Genomic DNA, 17,600 nt, shown 5'->3' with positions numbered 1-17,600 from the left:
TTGGCGTATTGTGGGAGCATCCCTCACGTGTTACTGATGTGAAGGGAGGAAGTCAATTATCTGGTGAGCCGTTTAAGAGGAAGTTGGTTAGAAGAGCTCCTACTGTGTATGCAGTTTGAAAAAAACACCAGAGAAAACATAGCAGTTAAGTATATGCACCTTGGAGTCAAACTGCCTGAATTTTAAATCCCTAATTTTCCACTTACTGGCTATCGTAAGTATCTTTGTGTCTGTCTGTTCATTTGTCTATTTTTGTCCACCCATGCTAATATTTCTAAGATTCAAATCAGGATAATAGAAAGAAGTTGACTACTTGAAATGTAGATAATTAACTTAAAATTCAAGGCTGTGATTATATCTTCAGGGGAAAATCACTGAGCCTTTTTTTTAAACAATCATTAAATAATCTTGTAATTTCTTCATCACTTGTGCTGAGGTCTAGAGATTTAAAATATCTAAATAAATTCCCATCTTTCGCTTTGGCCTGTATTTTTTATCCCTTTCTCTTTTCTGAGAATGAGAAACAAAATCATTAAATATGAATTTCATTTCCTTGTGCACCCCCTCCCTATAATCTGTAGGGAAGAAGGAGAGAAGCCTCCTTTTCTCTTCTTCTAATTCACAGACAGTATAAGGGCTGAGAGTTGATTTCGTTCCCAGACTGCATGGCAGCTAAAATGAAACCTGGAATCAGGAAAATCAGTCCCAAATCTAGAGTGGTTAAAGGTAAATGGAAGTTGGGGCAATTTTACCAGAAATCTGTCCTGGATGACCATTAGATCCTAATATTTACCATTTATTACTCATCAGCTATGTGTCAGATACTCTGCTAAGCACTTTGTGTATGTAATAGATATGGATGCATAGCAGCCTCCAGGCTGTAAAAATTATTCTCTCTCTCTTCCCTCCTGCCTCAAATTCCCATCTGCCAAGATTGGCATGAATGTGTAGTGCCAGACGCTCTTCAGGGCTCTGGGATCCTTTGGACCGTGCAAAGGCCCTGGGCTGCTGTGGAGTTGCTTTGGACCACTGCTGCATGGGGTTGGCTCCAGAGATGCCTCTCCCTGCCCAGTGGTCTTTTTCTCAGACTTGGGCCAGGCATCTACCTGTTATCAGTGGGTGATGGCTTCAGGTAAGGTCTGAATTTTTGCCTTCTTTTTCTATAACTTCCCCCTCGAGTCTCCAAGCATTCAACAAACACTACCAGAGAGGTGGATAACTATTTTCCACACCCTTCCAAGTCACACCCCCTTCCAATGCCTGCCCCGCTAGGGTAGGATTGCCAGATATGATGTGGGATGCCCAGTTACATTTGAACTTCATTCAGATAAACAATAAATACTTTTAAAGTGTAAGTTTGTCCTACGTATCACGCAGACCAAGGTCCTCCCAACCGAAAGGCCTGACCAAGGGAGCCCATCTGCTGCCTCAGACCCCTTCCCTTTCAACCAGGAAACATGAAAAGCTCTTGATTCTTCCCTGGGACAAGGGAGTCTAGAGATTAAAAACACAAGGCTGGACCGCATTTTCTGAGAGGTGCAAGGAGAAAATTATGTGTCTTTTTTTTTTTTTTGAGGACTCTGCTATGTGACAATGGGTGATCTTAATCATTAATTTTTAATACTCAGCTCTGCTGTTTTTCTATGATCTTGTTTCGTCCTCACTATAATCTTACTGAGTAGGTGTTAAGATTGCCATTTGACAGGTTAGGAAATAGAGAGGCAAAGGGGCAAGCCTGGACACTAAGTGGTTGAGAAAGGATCTATATGTAGAGCCATTTTGCTCTTTGGAGTCTAAGCCTTAATACACAGTGATTCACTTAAGTAAGGCTCATTTAAAACAGAAGGGTTTATATTAAATCAATTAAGTTTCAGAAAGTGTACTCTTTTGCCCATATTTTAAGAAGTCTGACTTGCATGAGAAACAGGAATATCGCGGACTCAGACAACTCCTAGCTTCAAACACGTCCTGATATTTTACTTTAGCTTGTCCTCAACTTCCCCATTTGAGAAATGCCAAGTACTTCTTACTTCATGTCTGAAATGCGGTTCACCAGAGACAGACTCTGAGACAAGGATATGGATGCAAGTGATTTATCTGGGAGGTGCCCCCTGGGAATACTGGTAAGGAAGGGCGTGGAGATTTGAGAAAGGAAAGGAAGGTGACCAACAGAGGCTGAATTAGTGAGCAGGTAATTGCTGTAGGCATCTGGGGCTCAGTTCTTTTTTTTTTTTAAAGATTTTATTTTATTTTTATTTATTTATTTTTTTTTTAAAGATTTTATTTTTATTTATTTATTTGAGAGAGAGAGTGAGAGAGAGAGAGAGCACAAGAGGGGGGAGCGGGAGAGGGAGAAGCAGACTCCCTGCCGAGCAGAGAGCCCGATGCGGGACTCGATCCCAGGACTCCAGGATCATGACCTGAGCCGAAGGCAGTCGCTTAACCAACTGAGCCACCCAGGCGCCCCATCAGTTCTGCTGGGGACTCAGGGAAATTGTGTAGAGTTCACCTCAGAGTTGTCCTACCCAAAGGGCAAGGGAGCTGGGTACGTATCCACTACTCCCCTCTCAGTCATTGGTTGGTGGCTGCTTCCAAACTCACTCTCAGGCATTTCGGCCTGCCTGCTGTGTGGCTGATCAGGCTTCTGGTCAAACAAGATCCCTCACCAGAGTCACAGGTGCTTTCAGTAGAAAGCTGTTGGCTCTCAAGGGAATAATGAGAGCTGAGAGCATATGGGTGGGGTCAGGATGAATAGCTTTGGCTACGTGCTATCTCGCACCCCGTTCTAATGGGTCGCTCCTTCTTCTTATTGCCTAGACTGTGTGCACATTGAGAAGGCCGATATTTACTTCCTTGTCGATGGATCTAGCAGCATCAACCATGATGATTTTCTCGAAATGAAGACATTCATGAATGAGGCGATAAAGAGGTTCCAAATTGGGCCTGACAGAGTACGGTTTGGAGTTGTTCAGTACTCAGATGGCATTGATATTCAATTTATCCTCAACCAGTATTCCAGTGTGTCAGGACTGAAGGCAGCCATTGATGACATCCAGCAGAGGAAAGGTGGTGCCATGACTGGTCAGGCCTTGAGCAGCATGGCTCAGGTCTTTGTGAACACCACCCGCAGCGGTGTGCCTTGGTATCTCATAATCATCACTGATGGTAAATCTGAGGACCCGGTGGCTGAGCCTGCAGAGGCATTGAGGAGAGAAGGAGTCATCATTTATGCTATTGGAATAAAAAATGCTAATGTTATGGAGCTCAAGGAGATAGCTAAAGATAAGACGTTTTTCACGCCTGAGTTTGATTCCTTGAAGGCCATCCAACAAGATGTGGTACAGGACATCTGCTCCTCAGAGAGTAAGAGTTGTTTCTTTAGTCTCTCTTTCCCTGCAAGTGTATGTATTGAATCTAATTAAATAGGCTTCATTCTCAAAGTGTGGACTCACTGGGGTCCAAAAGGGAATGTTGGACAGAGTGACTATGACCTGGAATGAAGCAAGCTGGTTAGATTCTATCTTTATCATACAGCTGTGTCTCCTTTGCGCTAGGTCACAGAAAATTTATCTCATTGACTTCCTCTCCCACCCCCTTTAAAAATATTTTCACGTTTGTATATATGCCACCCTGGACTGTCCCTGGGGACTTATAATTAATTGGTTTCAGACTCTGAGTGAATGTTCTGTTCTCCCTTTTGTCCCCAGCCTGTAAGAATAGGCAAGCTGATATTATCTTCCTGATAGACGGTTCGGAATCCATCTCCCCAAAAGACTTTGAAAAGATGAAGGGATTCGTCAAGAGAATGGTGAACCAAGCTGATATTAGTGCTGATGAAATTCAGATTGGCCTTTTGCAGTTCAGCTCAACTCCTCAGGAAGAATTCAGGCTCAACCAATACTCCTCAAAGGCGGACATCCACAGAGCCATCTCAAATGTTCAGCAGATGAATGATGGCACCCGCACTGGGAAAGCCCTGACTTTCACTCTGCCTTTTTTTGACAGTTCAAGAGGAGGGAGACCCAATGTTCATCAGTATTTGATTGTGATCACTGATGGGGTTGCCCAGGATGACGTGGTCGTGCCAGCCAAGTCTCTCAGGGACAGGAACATCATTATTTTTGCCATTGGGGTGGGAGAAGCCAAAAGTGCTCAGCTTTTGCAGATTACTGATGACCCGCAGAAAGTGTACTATGAAGAGAATTTTGAGTCCCTGCAGAACTTGGAGAAGAAAATTCTTCTTAAGGTTTGCATTCCGCAAGGTGAGTGACAGAGGGTTTGTTATTTGATCCATGAGCCCATCGTAAGTGTCAGGGATGCTGTTGTCTCTCTTAATAAAATAAAACAGATCCTTCTAGCTGGAGGAGGGAGGGAGGGTCACCCTGAGGGGAGGACAGCGGGCCTGAACCCTGGATGCTGTGGTTCACCTTCCCCTGGGGATTCTTTCAATTGTTCTCATGGCTGTCACCACTCTGGACTCCAGGGGCCTGAACCTTCTCAGAACCTGCCTCTAGAAAGTCCTTACAACTCTTAGGTTTATTCCGTGTAGATAGAAGAACCAGACTGGAATATGTAAACACAATTTACTGAAGATTTGGGCGTACCAGAAGGGAAATAGAAGCAGAGAGTAATATCAGGTACATAGGTGCTCTTAGGAACTAGAACACAGTTTTTTTCTATGTGGCTTTGTACAGAGGCCTCTCTACTTTGTTGCCAGGGGCTTTCATGTGGCTGAGGACATCCTCAACCCCATTTTATCTCTTCAAGTTTTTATCCTAACCAGTAAGGTCCAGAGACAGGTGTTCTTCCGCCCAACAGTCTGCATCTGCTCTTCCCCCAAGACTTGCCTTATAATGCGGAACTGACCTGGAGAATATCTTCATGGACAACGCTCCCTCTTACCCACAGGGAGTGAGATTCTCCAGCACAATCACAATAGAATCAGAATGGCTAAACTTTAGATGGTCCCTTTTTGTGCCAGGGGCTATTCCAAGGGCTTCCACATATTAAAACACTTAATCTTCACATAACCCTATTAAATAGATACTATTTTACAGTTGGGGAAACTAAGGCACAACAAAATCAGGTTATTTGGCTCAAGTAAATAGCACAGCTGAGATTTAAACTTGAGGCAGTCTGGATCTAGAGTCTGTGTACTAGATATTGTTCTACATTGCTTTTTGGTATAGCATGGTAGAGCATAAGAGGGCCTCTCAAACTTTAATATGCATTTGAATAACCTGGAGCTCTTATTGAAATGCAGATTCTGACTCAGTAGGTCAGGGTGGGATTCTGCCATTCTAACAAGCTCCCAGGTGATGCTGATCCCACTGGTACTCAAATTACACTTTGAGTAGGAGGGTAGTATACTATAATGTGTAGTAGAGTGTAGTGTAGTAGAGTACAGTACGGTATGATATTGTAAGGCATAACGAAGGGTAGTATAGTATAGAGGAGTTTAATATAGTATGATATAGTATAGAATGTCATCGGATGGCATACAATGGTATAATATGGTATAGTAATACATAGTAAAGTGTAGTATAGTATAATAAAGCATAGTATAGTATGAAATCATATAAAGGAGTGTATAATGAAACCCATAAAGCCCAACATTCCTACACCAACCCCATGTGAAGCAGATACTATTACTATGATACCTAATTCCCAGATGAGAAAAGCAAGAAAGAGGTAAGAAACGTAGATGGGAAATAATGGGAGTCAGGGTTTGAACTTTCCAGAACCTTGGTGTTGAAAGCTGGAGCCAATTTTCTAGAGTATTAAATTAATATTTTTGTTTATACTGCGTAAACGATATCACTTTGCCGTGTCCTTGGTGAATTCAGAAATCAATCAAAAAGAGTGGATGTTTTTTTAAGTAAGCATGATTGTGGGTTGTCCTGCATTAAGTAGTTCAGATTTTTCAGGAGTCAAAGTCCATTTTTGTTTGCTTGTTTATATGTACCTAGGTATTATTCCAGGCAGGAGAAAAGATACAGGATTCCAGCTTCTCTTTTCAGATTATTTTGTACCACATAGTAAATTAAGATTTACATTCATCTTCAGCTTTGTCTTTTGATTTTTTGATAAAATCAGCTGCATACCTCAATAATGGCTGGAGCCTAATTAATTCCAGAATTCTAGGATCATAAAGCTGAATCATAAAGACCTTAGAGATTACTTGGCAAGGTTCAACCCTCTACATTAACAGGGAAAAAAATGCTTGCATATTCTTGCATTTGCAGAATAAAGCCAGCTGAAAATGTCCCTGGGGGAAAATGTAAATTAGAAATGTTGGAATAACATACCATATTGCAGAAAGGAAATTCCTTTTTTTTCTGAAATGAGATCTGATGTAGAAATGGGATTTATATCTGTGAAAACTCCTTTTGGTGAATTTCAATTAGAGATTTAAAAGTCAAAACAAAACCAAGATATTTTATATGAAAGGAGGGGAGGAAGGCATTTTTTGTCTTGGCAATTCGGGAAGCATATCTGGCCAGCTAGCAGAGAGTGTATTATTTAGGGGATGGAAAACTCATGGCTCAGCCCTGGATCTCAGATCCCTGAGAAACTTTAAGACATAGTTTATGACCATTTTCACTGGTAAAGGGTCCAGTATTTATTTATTTTCTTCAAATTTGTCCCCTAAAATCTGCAGTTTTGTTTTTATTGATTCCGAGCCAAATACTCCAGTGTGTGCTGGTCTAAGGAGAAAATGTCCACATGTCTTGGCTTGCCCCGGACAATTGAGAGTTATGCTTGTTGTCCAGAAGTAAATAATAGTGGCCCTTTTATGACTGTTAAGTTACATTTTAAGTCATTTGTCCAGATTCTAATTCAGGTGCATTTGTGACCAACTTTTGCCTCCCCATCGGAATTTTGTGCACGGTCTTATTATTCACCAGTGAGTGGGTGGGTATAGCCTTAAAGATCAGTGGGTTTTCAAATTCTCACAACACTCTTCCAGGAGGGCTTAATAATTTTCAGGTAGAAGAAACAGAAAATTGGGAGTGGTTGTCAGTCTTGATCTTTTGTAATATGCTCCCCTGAAATAAGGTATATGCAGAGGTGGTGAATAAGAAAAGAAACTTTCGGGGAAGAAGGAAATAGTACAGCATGTGCTGAAAGAGACACAAGGCTCATTTATATTCCCTTCTTTATTCATTTATTAAACATTTAATGAGCATCTGTCTCTATTAGGTATTGGGAAAGTAAGATGATGTAATCCCTACTATGAAGGAATCTTTATTTAGTGGGAGAGAAGTCCAAGTAAAGTAGCATGGACATACAGGGGCATTTAATAAGTCAACTTGAGGACCTGGGGACATGAGTCAGAGAGGGCTTTAGGGAGGGGGGTGGTTCTCTGGAACTGCAACTTGAAGGACATGTATGGGTTAACCAGATTGGGATGGAGGAGAGGGGAAAGGACACTTCAGGTAGAGGGAATAGGCTGTACAGAGGAACAGAGGTATGGAACACTATATGTTGTGTCAGTTAGCTTTGCCATCCACCAAATTAAACACACACTGCCATTGTTTAGCTTCCATTTCTGTGGACTGGCTGGAGATTCTTCTTTCAGGGTTGGCCGATGTCTTCTGGGCTCAGTCATGCATGTATAAATGACTAATTTGATTTTCTTCTCTTCCACCTTCAAAGGATGCGACATAGATTTGTCTGTAGGAGTTGATATTTCCACTTCCGCAAGGCAAGTTCAGCAGAAACTTCAAGGGTTACTGCCGGAGGTGATGCGACCATTGGCCTTGCTTTCCAACATCAGCTGTAGTGCTCCCGGTGGCCTCAACCTGATGTTCCGCTACTTGGTCCCTGGCTCAAATGGCCAGCTTATCTTTGACTCAGGCTTTAAAAAGTATAGTGATGATATTATTCAGACATTCTTAATTCATCAGACTGCCACGAGCAACTATATGGATGCGGATTTTTTGCAGTCCCTGGGAGATCATGCTATCCATCTGTCTTCTGCTAAAGTGAAGGTAATAAATGCTGAGAACCCATGATATGGCACCAATTGCCAGGGTGGGAGGGATAAGACTTTTGTAACGGAGGCCAATAAACTGTTCTTCACTGGAGATTTCACATAGAGGAAAACCATAATCTTACTCAGTAAAGACCAGCAAGGGATATGTTTTCATTCAATCAACAAATATTTACTAAGCCCTAGAGGTTCTGGGCTAAATAATGCCAGTAGAGATAAAAGGATAAATCCCTGCCCTCAAGTTGCTCACAGTTTAGAGATCCAGATTCTTCCATGGTGCAAATTCATTCCAAAGACAACTTGGAAGATATTAGCTCCTTATGATCACTGATTGTCATGTAGGGTAGGGCCCATTATTTTTCCAGTCAGCACTTTGAACTATCTTTAGTAACTAGCTAATGGCCTATTAGTGGTCCTCCCTTCCTGGTGCCCAAGAACTACATACCCACTAAAGCCTACAGAAATGAAAAGATCTTATGTGATGTTTATTAGGAAATGTCATCCCCAAACTTTGCAAGTTACTTTAGTTTTTCCTTCCATCATGCATCCAGTGGATTTATTTCTTAAAATATCGAATTCACTTTTAAATTAAAATTTTCTGTGAATAAAGGTGACACACTTTAATTATAAAAATGCATCAAAATTTTGCTATTTTTGCACTGATAAAGGTGAGTATTGTAAGACCATTTTTGGAAGGTATTTTTAAGGGAACACATTAAGCTGGTTCAAATTCTTTTTTTTGGCAGGGGGCCTTGGGGATATTGAAGTAAAAGTGAATGTGTAATAAAGTAACAAATGGGTGAAATGAGACAGGGTGAAAGACTGGATACAACCAGAAAAGCTAAGCTTATCCTTGCATTGTTACAAAATGTGCAACTTCCAGCATTTATCTTTCCCCTCTCCCCTTCCTCCCCTCCATCCTTGTTCCCCTCTACCCTCCTCTCTCTCATAAACAACAGGTCCTTTTAGTGTTTACAGACGGACTGGATGATAATTTCCAGAGACTGAAGATAACATCTGAGCTTCTCCGCAGCAAAGGCAAGTGCTCATAGTTTCCCTGGGTGGGCTGTTTTTCCCACAGGGACCGAGATCCTCTTTCACATTTCCAGATGGCACTGGATTCCATTAAGCCTTCCATAGACTAACCCAGGTGGTTGGAGTTCAGTGCCCACAAGGCTGATGCTTTGTATCAATCAGGGCTGAGAGAACCCAGGGTCCCATATCCCTGACAGTGACCGAGGGTCACTCTGACTGAGACAGGACTGACCAGTTACCAGCCTGGCATCTGCTTTTGAGGGTTGAATGTGCAACTCCTACTTCATGATGAATGGGTGCCATTTGCTCTTGCAGGCTACCAAGGGGTCCGTACGTCTCTTTTTTCTAAACTCTGGAATCACCCTCAAGTTGGGCTTCGCTTTTCCCACTGCCCTTCCTTCCTCCTATGCTCACCAATCTTCCTCTTTCTTCATCCCCCAAGGGCTGCTACTAGTCTATATGGCACCTTTGTGAAAATAGAACAAGATGCCGATGCTCTGGGTGGATGCGACCCTGTGCCTGGGCACCTGGCTTGAAGAGTAGTGTGCTGGCTGGATTTCAGGGCCCCCCAGCTACAGCCATGTGCCCTTGCTCCTCTGTTCGCACTTCGTGTCATATAAAAGCTCTAAGGCAAACTCAAGATGAATAAGCAGCAACTCAAGCTCCCTGTACCCCTCTCCCTTCTCCGTAGAGTATGTTCAGTATATTCCTCTTGAGATGATGCTTTCCGTTGGTTAACAATGTGCTGGAATACCTGCTGTGATAACTTGCTCCCAACTGGATTTACCACATAGGAAGTTTAAAATGTTGCGAATCTTCTGGAAGGGAATTTGAAGTATTTGACAAAAGACGGCAAACTTTGCCTACGTGCTAGATCGGCATTCCATTTCTAGAAATTTATTTTAAGGAATAACTAAGAACATGTAAACAACTTTAAAAAAAAATTTTTTTTATTGTTATGTTAATCCCCATACATTACATCATTAGTTTTAGATATAGTGTTCCATGATTCATTGTTTGTGCATAACACCCAGTGCTCCATGCAGAACGTGCCCTCCTCAATACCCATCACCAGGCTAACCCATCCTCCCAACCCCCTCCCCTCTAGAACCCTCAGTTTGTTTTTCAGAGTCCATCGTCTCTCATGGTTCTTCTCCCCCTCTGATTTCCCCCCCTTCATTCTTCCCCTCCTGCTACATTCTTCTTCTTCTTTTTTTCTTTCTTAACATACATTGCATTATTTGTTTCAGAGGTACAGATCTGAGATTCAACAGTCTTGCACAATTCACAGCGCTTACCAGAGCACATACCCTCCCCAGTGTCCATCACCCAGTCACCCCATCCCTCCCACCCCACCCCCCACTCCAGCAACCCTCAGTTTGTTTCCTGAGATGAAGAATTCCTCATATCAGTGAGGTCATATGATACAGAACATGTAAACAACTTTTAACCACAAGATTGTTAAGTAGCTTGTTTAAAATAGCAAAAAGCTGATGTATGTATGTATGTATGTGTGTGTGAATTTACTGTTCAAAATATTAACAAATACTTCTTCTGAAATTCTATGAACGGTGATTTCTAGCCAATTTGAAAAGTGTCCTTGTCCATTTGTTCTCTATTATGTGGGCAAATCCACATGATTTTTTAGTGCCTTCATCAGTAGGATGGGCTCATGCTTCAAATCCCAGTGGCTTAAACTAGCAAGAATATATATATCTTATGCCTTATGACCATTCATTTGAGTCTCATTCTCATCACTTAAGGACCTAGGCCGAAAGAGGGTCTGTTCCTGTGGCAGGGGACAGGAAATGGGGCAAATTATGCACTGCTCTGAAAATTTCTCGTAGGGAGTGACACATGTCACTTCTGCTCTCATTTCATTGGTCAGAAATGCAGTTTGAGACAAGAAGGATATAGGAAGGGTGGGATGATGCATGAATATCTAGAGCCAGGACAAAGAGCGTTCAAAAGACATGCAAGTAAATCTCCGACCGGCTGGTATTTTGAAGGATTCTCTGGGCTCCTCTTTATTGGCCTGGAAGGTGTGCATAAATTAGAAGAGCTCCAGGAGCTAGAATTTGGCAGAGGATTCATATATAATCAACCTCTGAGCATCACACTGCCATCCCTCCCAAGCATCTTACTGAAGCAACTTGTAAGTATTTTTTTCTTTTTAACACCATCCTTCACTAGGTCTATTCATTCTAATAATTTTAAAAACCCAGAGGGAATTTGGTCTCTTTAGTGTGTAATGTGACACAGGTTAACACAGATGAAAAAAATCATGTTACATGAGTTCTGCTTTTCAGGACACAATTGTGGAAAGAAGATGCTGCAATATATATATAAAGTGTCTTGGAGAAGATGGGTACCAGGGCGATGGTGGAAACCCTGGGAGCAAGGTGAGAATTTGTTGGACATGGATGGTGCTGGGAGAGAGATGGCCTTTCAGCACCCACTACATACCAAGCCCCGTGTTCTGTCTTTAACACACCTTTGCTAATTCTACCCTCTAACAAACCTTTGAGGCCAATGTTACTTCACAGGTTGCAATAGAGGCTTAGAGAGGGAACATTACTTCCCCAAAGTCGCACAGGTACCAAGAGGCACTTTGTGATTTAAGCCCCTGTGACTATCTGACTCCAAGGCTCACGTTCTTTCTACTATATTATGCTGTCTCCTTACATTTATTTATTTGTCATTTATTTGACAAATAATTTCACAGACAAATTTCACATACTCAACCACCGCACAGAGGTTTTCACTTGTCTACAAAATATTCCCTTACGCACCAGCTGCTTTTTTTACAATGGTCACTGCCTCTTCCCCTCCGAGCTGATGTTCTATTCTATAGCATTAAACTCTGAGGAAAGACTCACGAGTGGTCACTTTGCATCTCTCTATTAACTCCATGGTGAAGCAATAGCAAAATTACCAGGTCCCACTTTTAAGGGAGAATAAATCTCATTAAAAATGGTCCTCAGTTCTGCGGGACATGAGGTGTCCTTCACACATGAACTACAGCTTTATGATGGCGGGATCATCCCAAATCCTCATGTAAGGTTGAATCAAACCCATTGGCTTTGCCCATCTTTTCCCATTCTCTCTTTGTAAGGTTTTCTGTGAGGTTTTTGGAATGAGCTCTTACTGACTTTGCAGATCAATCTTGATTTAGAACAGTATAAAGTATATAATAATTTTTTGAGAAAAATTGAGGTTATGCCTTAGCATTAGGTTTTTTCCCCCTTGCGTTGTTCTTAAGTATCAGACTGGAGAATCAGGAAATCAAGCTTGGGAACCTCTTGATATGTTTTTTTGCAACTCAAGGACTTTGCCTCAAAGGTCAAAGATGGGACTGTTTTGAATAATTGACTTCTCTGCTCTTTATGTCTGTAAGAATTCAGTGGTTGGTTGTATTGATGTTCATGTCTTTGTTGATCCCAAAGAGTATATGGCTCCCATATCTTATTTACCATTTTTAAATTAAAGAAACACATCTGGCTATAAATGGCAAGCCAAACTTCCCTGAGAGGAAATGGTTTGTGTGTTATCTAAGAAGTAAAAAAGAGGAAGAGAAAGAGATTGGAAGAGACTAAACAGCTGAGTCATACAGTAATAACCATTTCTCATAAGTAGCATGGACGGTAACACCTTTGCTTACTGACATTTTGAAAAACAAGGTCAAAGATCTCTTTAAGAGGAGAAGTGTTTCTTAAACATTTAACTAGAAACTAGTTTTGGTTTGGATTTTCAGAATAAAATGGCTTAAAACGATATTTTGGAAAAATAAAAACAGGCTGACATGCCAACTATTAAGACAAACAGGTATTTCAAGTTTTCACTTTAAGACAGGCCAAAAATATTTGTTTCTACATGTCCCTATACATTGTGCTCAACATTTAGTTGATTCTCAATAAAATGTCAACTCAGTGAGACAAAGGTATCTATCAGTAACAATTTAAAAAAATTTTAAAATTTATTATTATTATTATTATTATTATTAGAGAAAGAGCACAAGTGGGGAGGGGCAGAGGGAGAGAGAGAGAGAATCTCAAGCTTTACTGAGCGCAGAGCCCAATGTGGGGCTCAATCTCATGATGGTGAGATCATGACCCGAACTGAAATCAAGAGTTAGACGTTTAATGGACTGAGCCACCAAAGCCCCTACTAATAACAATTTTTATTTCATGTAGATTTAAGAAAAGAATTTAGAATCCAAGTTATTTCTTTTGATTTCTTTTTTCCTCAGGGAAAGCTGGGTGCTGATGGATTACCTGGTCATCCTGGTGAAGAAGGTGGACATGTAAGTACTGAATCTTATTTTTTTTTATTTGAAGGAATATAGTAAAATGGGTCAAATATTAGAAATACTTAATTGCACTTAAGTCATGAAAATTTTTCTCAGCTATGCCATTTAAAATGGGTTTAAAATATCTATATAAAAATAACTATTTGTTATAACAAATGTTAGGTGTACAAATTTTATAAAGATATAGTCTCTAAAAGGTGTTTAATGATGAAGGGTGGTCATTTTAACCTGAATTTGAGATAACTGAAAATGTGGTCTGTGTCTAATGAGTATGTATGTAACAGTAGTTGTTAATCGTGAGCTGAATTGCAGGTACTTTGTTACTATTAACGAGGTAGCTATGTTTGTAAGTGATTTAACAAAATAAATTGAAGAGAACCAAGGCCATTCTTGTAACAAGATCCCTCAGATGCCTTCCTGAATGACCAAAAAGGCGATAGAGTTATAGTTACTCACCAAAAGTTTGCTTACAACCCTGGATATATCCCTGGGCACAGGAAAGTTAGCCATCGTGTGATTGGTTGTGGGGAAAAATGTATATTATAGAGAGAATTGCTAGCTAAGGGACTGGAATGCAATAGGGCCCGTCTTTATTACAACATAAAATATCAAAAGGATTCGTAAATGTCTTGGTTTTCAGTTAATTTTAAGTTGTGGAAAACCACTTTACCACAGGTGTCTATTTTAAAGCTGATATGTATACACCACTGGTTCTCAAACTTTCGGTCTCAGGATCTCTTTACACTCTCTAAGATTATTGAGGACATCAAAGCTTCTGTTGATATAGTTTCTATCCAATGATATTTACCATGTTAGAAATTAAAATGGAAAGAATTTTATTTTATTTTATTTTTGAGAGAGAGCGAGCGTGCATGAGGGAGGGGAGGGGCAGAGGGAGAGAGACAATCCCAAGCTGGCTCTGTGCCCAGTGCAGAACCTAACACCATGCTCCAATCTCATGACCCTGAGATCATGACCTGAGCCAAAATGGAAAGAATTTTAAAATATTTATTTATTTTACTCCCAAATAACAAAAATAAGCCCTTAATATAAATGACACATTCCTCTATGAAAAATAACTATCTTTTCCAAAATGAAATAGATGAGTGAGAAGAGTGGCATTGTTTTACATGTTTTCAGTAGTTGTCCTATTAGAAGGTAGCTGGATTCATATGTCTGCTTCTGTGTTGGGTCTGTTGTGGAACACTTGCTTGTGGTCTCTTAGAAACTCTCCTCTACACTTGGGAGAGAATAAGAGTAAGAAAAGATAATAGCATCTTTGTGTAATTGGGAAAGTAGTTTTAATTTTCTGAGCACACCCTCCCAAAGGGTCTTGGGGACCTGGGGGTCCTTGGACCATACTTTTCAAACTGCTGAGATATCCAAACTTCAACGTTCTCATCGCCCCCTTGGAGTTGAGCATTGTTTTACTGTTTTGAATATTTAGGCTGCTGGAACTTGGAAAATCAGCAGAAATTAGAAAAAGAAATGCAGCTGTTGGGAGCTATATAAGCCAATTCATTTCTTTGATTATATTTGTGGGAGAATCGCTCAACTTTTCTCTCTTTATTTTGCCTCAGCAATTATAGTCTTAGATGTTAGAAATACATTCAGAAGTGTGGGCTGTGGGTATTTGCTGTTTTGTTCAGGTATGGTGCAAATATTCCTTTCCATTTTTATGATGTTTTAAAATGTCCTATAAGTGTTATTTTATTTCTGTCTGCTTGGCCTATGGTTCAATAAGCGTGGCCAAATTTAAGAGAATAATTTAGAGTCTGACCAACCTATTAGGATCATTGACACCAATTCCAGACAAATAATATAAACCAAGCCCTTGTCCGTCTAGAGTAAGAGACAAATTTGTCTTCCTTCTCCACTGTCTTAACATCCTGAAACCAAGATGGTTTATAAAGACTCTCTAGTACAAAGCTAGGAATATGATGTGAGTGATATATATACGTTTATATAATTTAAAATTTCATAGTAGCCATCTTAAAGACAGTAACAAGAAATAGGTGAAGTTAATTTTAGTAATTTATTTAACCCAGTCTATCCAAAAGATAATTATTTCAACATGTAACTAATATAAAAATGGATGATAGTTTTTAGAAATACACTCTCTTTGAAATCCTGTGTGTGTTATACCCGTAGCACATCTCAGTTTGGCCTAGACCCTCTGCAAGTCCTCAGGAGCTGCGTGTGGTGTATAATGGCTCTAGGGTCTGGTGTTGTTTTCTTTTTACTGCATTTCTCACAAGAGAAGGTGACTGTAAAATATGTTGTCTCCTGAATGACTTTTAATGTTGTTTCCCCCAGAGCAGGTAGATTGGTCTGCCCAATGGCTGAGACCTCTCTCTGCAGATGGCAGGTTCAGAACGGGGCTATAATTTGTAGGTTCAAATTGAAAGCATATAACAACAAAGAGCTAATTCATTGTTCCAGTTATTTATTACTCCTCTTCCCCCGACCCCCCCTCCTACCCCCTGCAAAACCCCAGTGGTGTAAAACAACAATCAATTTATTATATCCATGGACTCTGGGGTGGGGAAACTAAGAAGAGAAGAGGGGGTGGCTCTCTGCTAGGTGTCTGAAATCTCAGTTGGGCTGACCAGGCAGCTGGAGGACCCACTGCAGAGATGACTTCCTCTCTCTTGCTCTGGAGTTTGGCTGGGATGGCAGATGGATGGGCCATAGTGGTCCAAGGACAGGTATGGCAGCTGGGTCTGAGAGGGAGCACCCACCAGGGACAGTCCGTCCTGAGAAGCAGCATTCCAGGAGACCAAGGCTGAAGCCCAAAGCTTCTGAGGGAGCCTCAGAAGTCACGTGGTAACTTGTCTGTCACATTCTATTGGGTACAGGCAAGTCACTAACTCCAGACCAGATTCAAGGTGGGTGGGGATGGGGATTAGACCCTTCTTCTCGATGGGGGTGTGGCAAGATCATATCCAGAAGAGCACTGTAGATTTTGTTGTGGCCATCTTTGGAAAAGACAATCTGCCAGACTCATGAATTCTATATATTTTTTAAATGTACCTAGTATGAGATGGTGGTTTAAATATGCATTGGTTACCTATCAAAGCCTTATATATCAAATTAGATTATCTAGGGTCCCCAAAAACAGTAATGTAACTTCAGTAGTAATAAAACTAGCTAACATTTGTTGAGAACTTCATATGTGCTGGATGCACGGCTAAACATTTTGTATACATTTCCTCATTTCATCTACAAAATAAGATATTACTGTTATTATTCTCATTTCTCAAAAATAACTTGAACCAGCCTAGCATTTGAACAGCTTGTGATCATGTTATTCTTTCCACAGAATCATGGCTATAACTGATAGCTTTAAACCACTAGCGGGAGACCAGTTTTTAAACAGGATAGAGCTTAGTATCTGAATGAAAAACCCTGTAAGCCCAATTTTTTTTCAAAACAATTTGACATAGGTACCCATTAAAGGGTGATTCCTGTTTTCTCATGAGAACATTCTAAAAAATGCTTTTGCCCAATTGGATTATATAAACTCTGAGGATATAGGTGACAAATGTCTACTTACAATATTTAACTTATTTAGTTACACATGAACATTTTAAAGTCTTTCATTATGTAAAGTAATATAATAAGAAATTCTGCTTTTTTCTCTTTCTCATATTTTATCAAATAATTTTATTACAAATTCTTCCCATGGAGTTTCTATATCAGTTTTCCCAACATTCCTGGAGCTCTGTTTTGGAAACACCTTCCCTGGTTTTCTAGAGTATATTGTGTTCCCTTCTGTCTAAATTGTTTCAGATAAACCACTTTTGTGGGGGTGTGTGTGTGAGAGAGAGAGAGTGAGTGAGAGCAGGGGGAGGGGCAGAGGGAAAGGGAGAGAGAGAGAAACTTAAGCAGACTCCATGCTCAGCATGGAACCTGATGTGGGGCTCGATCTCACGACCCCGAGATCATGACCTGAGCTGAAATCAAGAGTCAGATGCTTATCCAACTGAGCCACCCAGGCATCTCTAAGATAAACTGCTTTTTAAGTCTGTTTATAAAGTCTGTCATTGAAAATTTATTTTCAGTTTCAAAAACCCATTGCCTCATTTTTCTTGTGAGAATATTTTTATGGTCTTCACAGTGTAATCATGAATTCTATTGCTTTGAAAAGTGATTTTTAAAAATCTTATTTGCATGACATCTAACATTTGAAATTGTGAGTTCTCACTGTCAAATACGACAAATACATTATCTCTGTTAGATTTCTTTACCTCCTTTTTT

General features: G+C 40.4%; 1 protein-coding gene across 1 annotated transcript in view; it reads left to right on the top strand.

Moving 5' to 3' along the window:
* LOC116635239 (collagen alpha-4(VI) chain-like) overlaps positions 1-17,600 on the top strand; it is a 94,667-nt gene that overhangs the window by 14,054 nt on the left and 63,013 nt on the right. Inside the window, exons 6-12 of the mRNA XM_032409170.1 lie at positions 2,818-3,363; positions 3,708-4,262; positions 7,660-7,994; positions 8,956-9,034; positions 11,041-11,186; positions 11,341-11,433; positions 13,281-13,334. Of these exons, the coding sequence (XP_032265061.1) occupies positions 2,818-3,363; positions 3,708-4,262; positions 7,660-7,994; positions 8,956-9,034; positions 11,041-11,186; positions 11,341-11,433; positions 13,281-13,334 (1,808 nt within the window). The remainder of the gene's footprint in view (positions 1-2,817; positions 3,364-3,707; positions 4,263-7,659; positions 7,995-8,955; positions 9,035-11,040; positions 11,187-11,340; positions 11,434-13,280; positions 13,335-17,600) is intronic.

The sequence above is a fragment of the Phoca vitulina genome, unplaced genomic scaffold (assembly GCF_004348235.1).
Source record: "Phoca vitulina isolate PV1807 unplaced genomic scaffold, GSC_HSeal_1.0 scaffold10, whole genome shotgun sequence".
Lineage (NCBI taxonomy): Eukaryota > Metazoa > Chordata > Mammalia > Carnivora > Phocidae > Phoca > Phoca vitulina.
The sequence above is the reverse complement of the archived record's forward strand: the minus strand, read 5'-3'. Positions and strand labels throughout refer to the sequence as shown.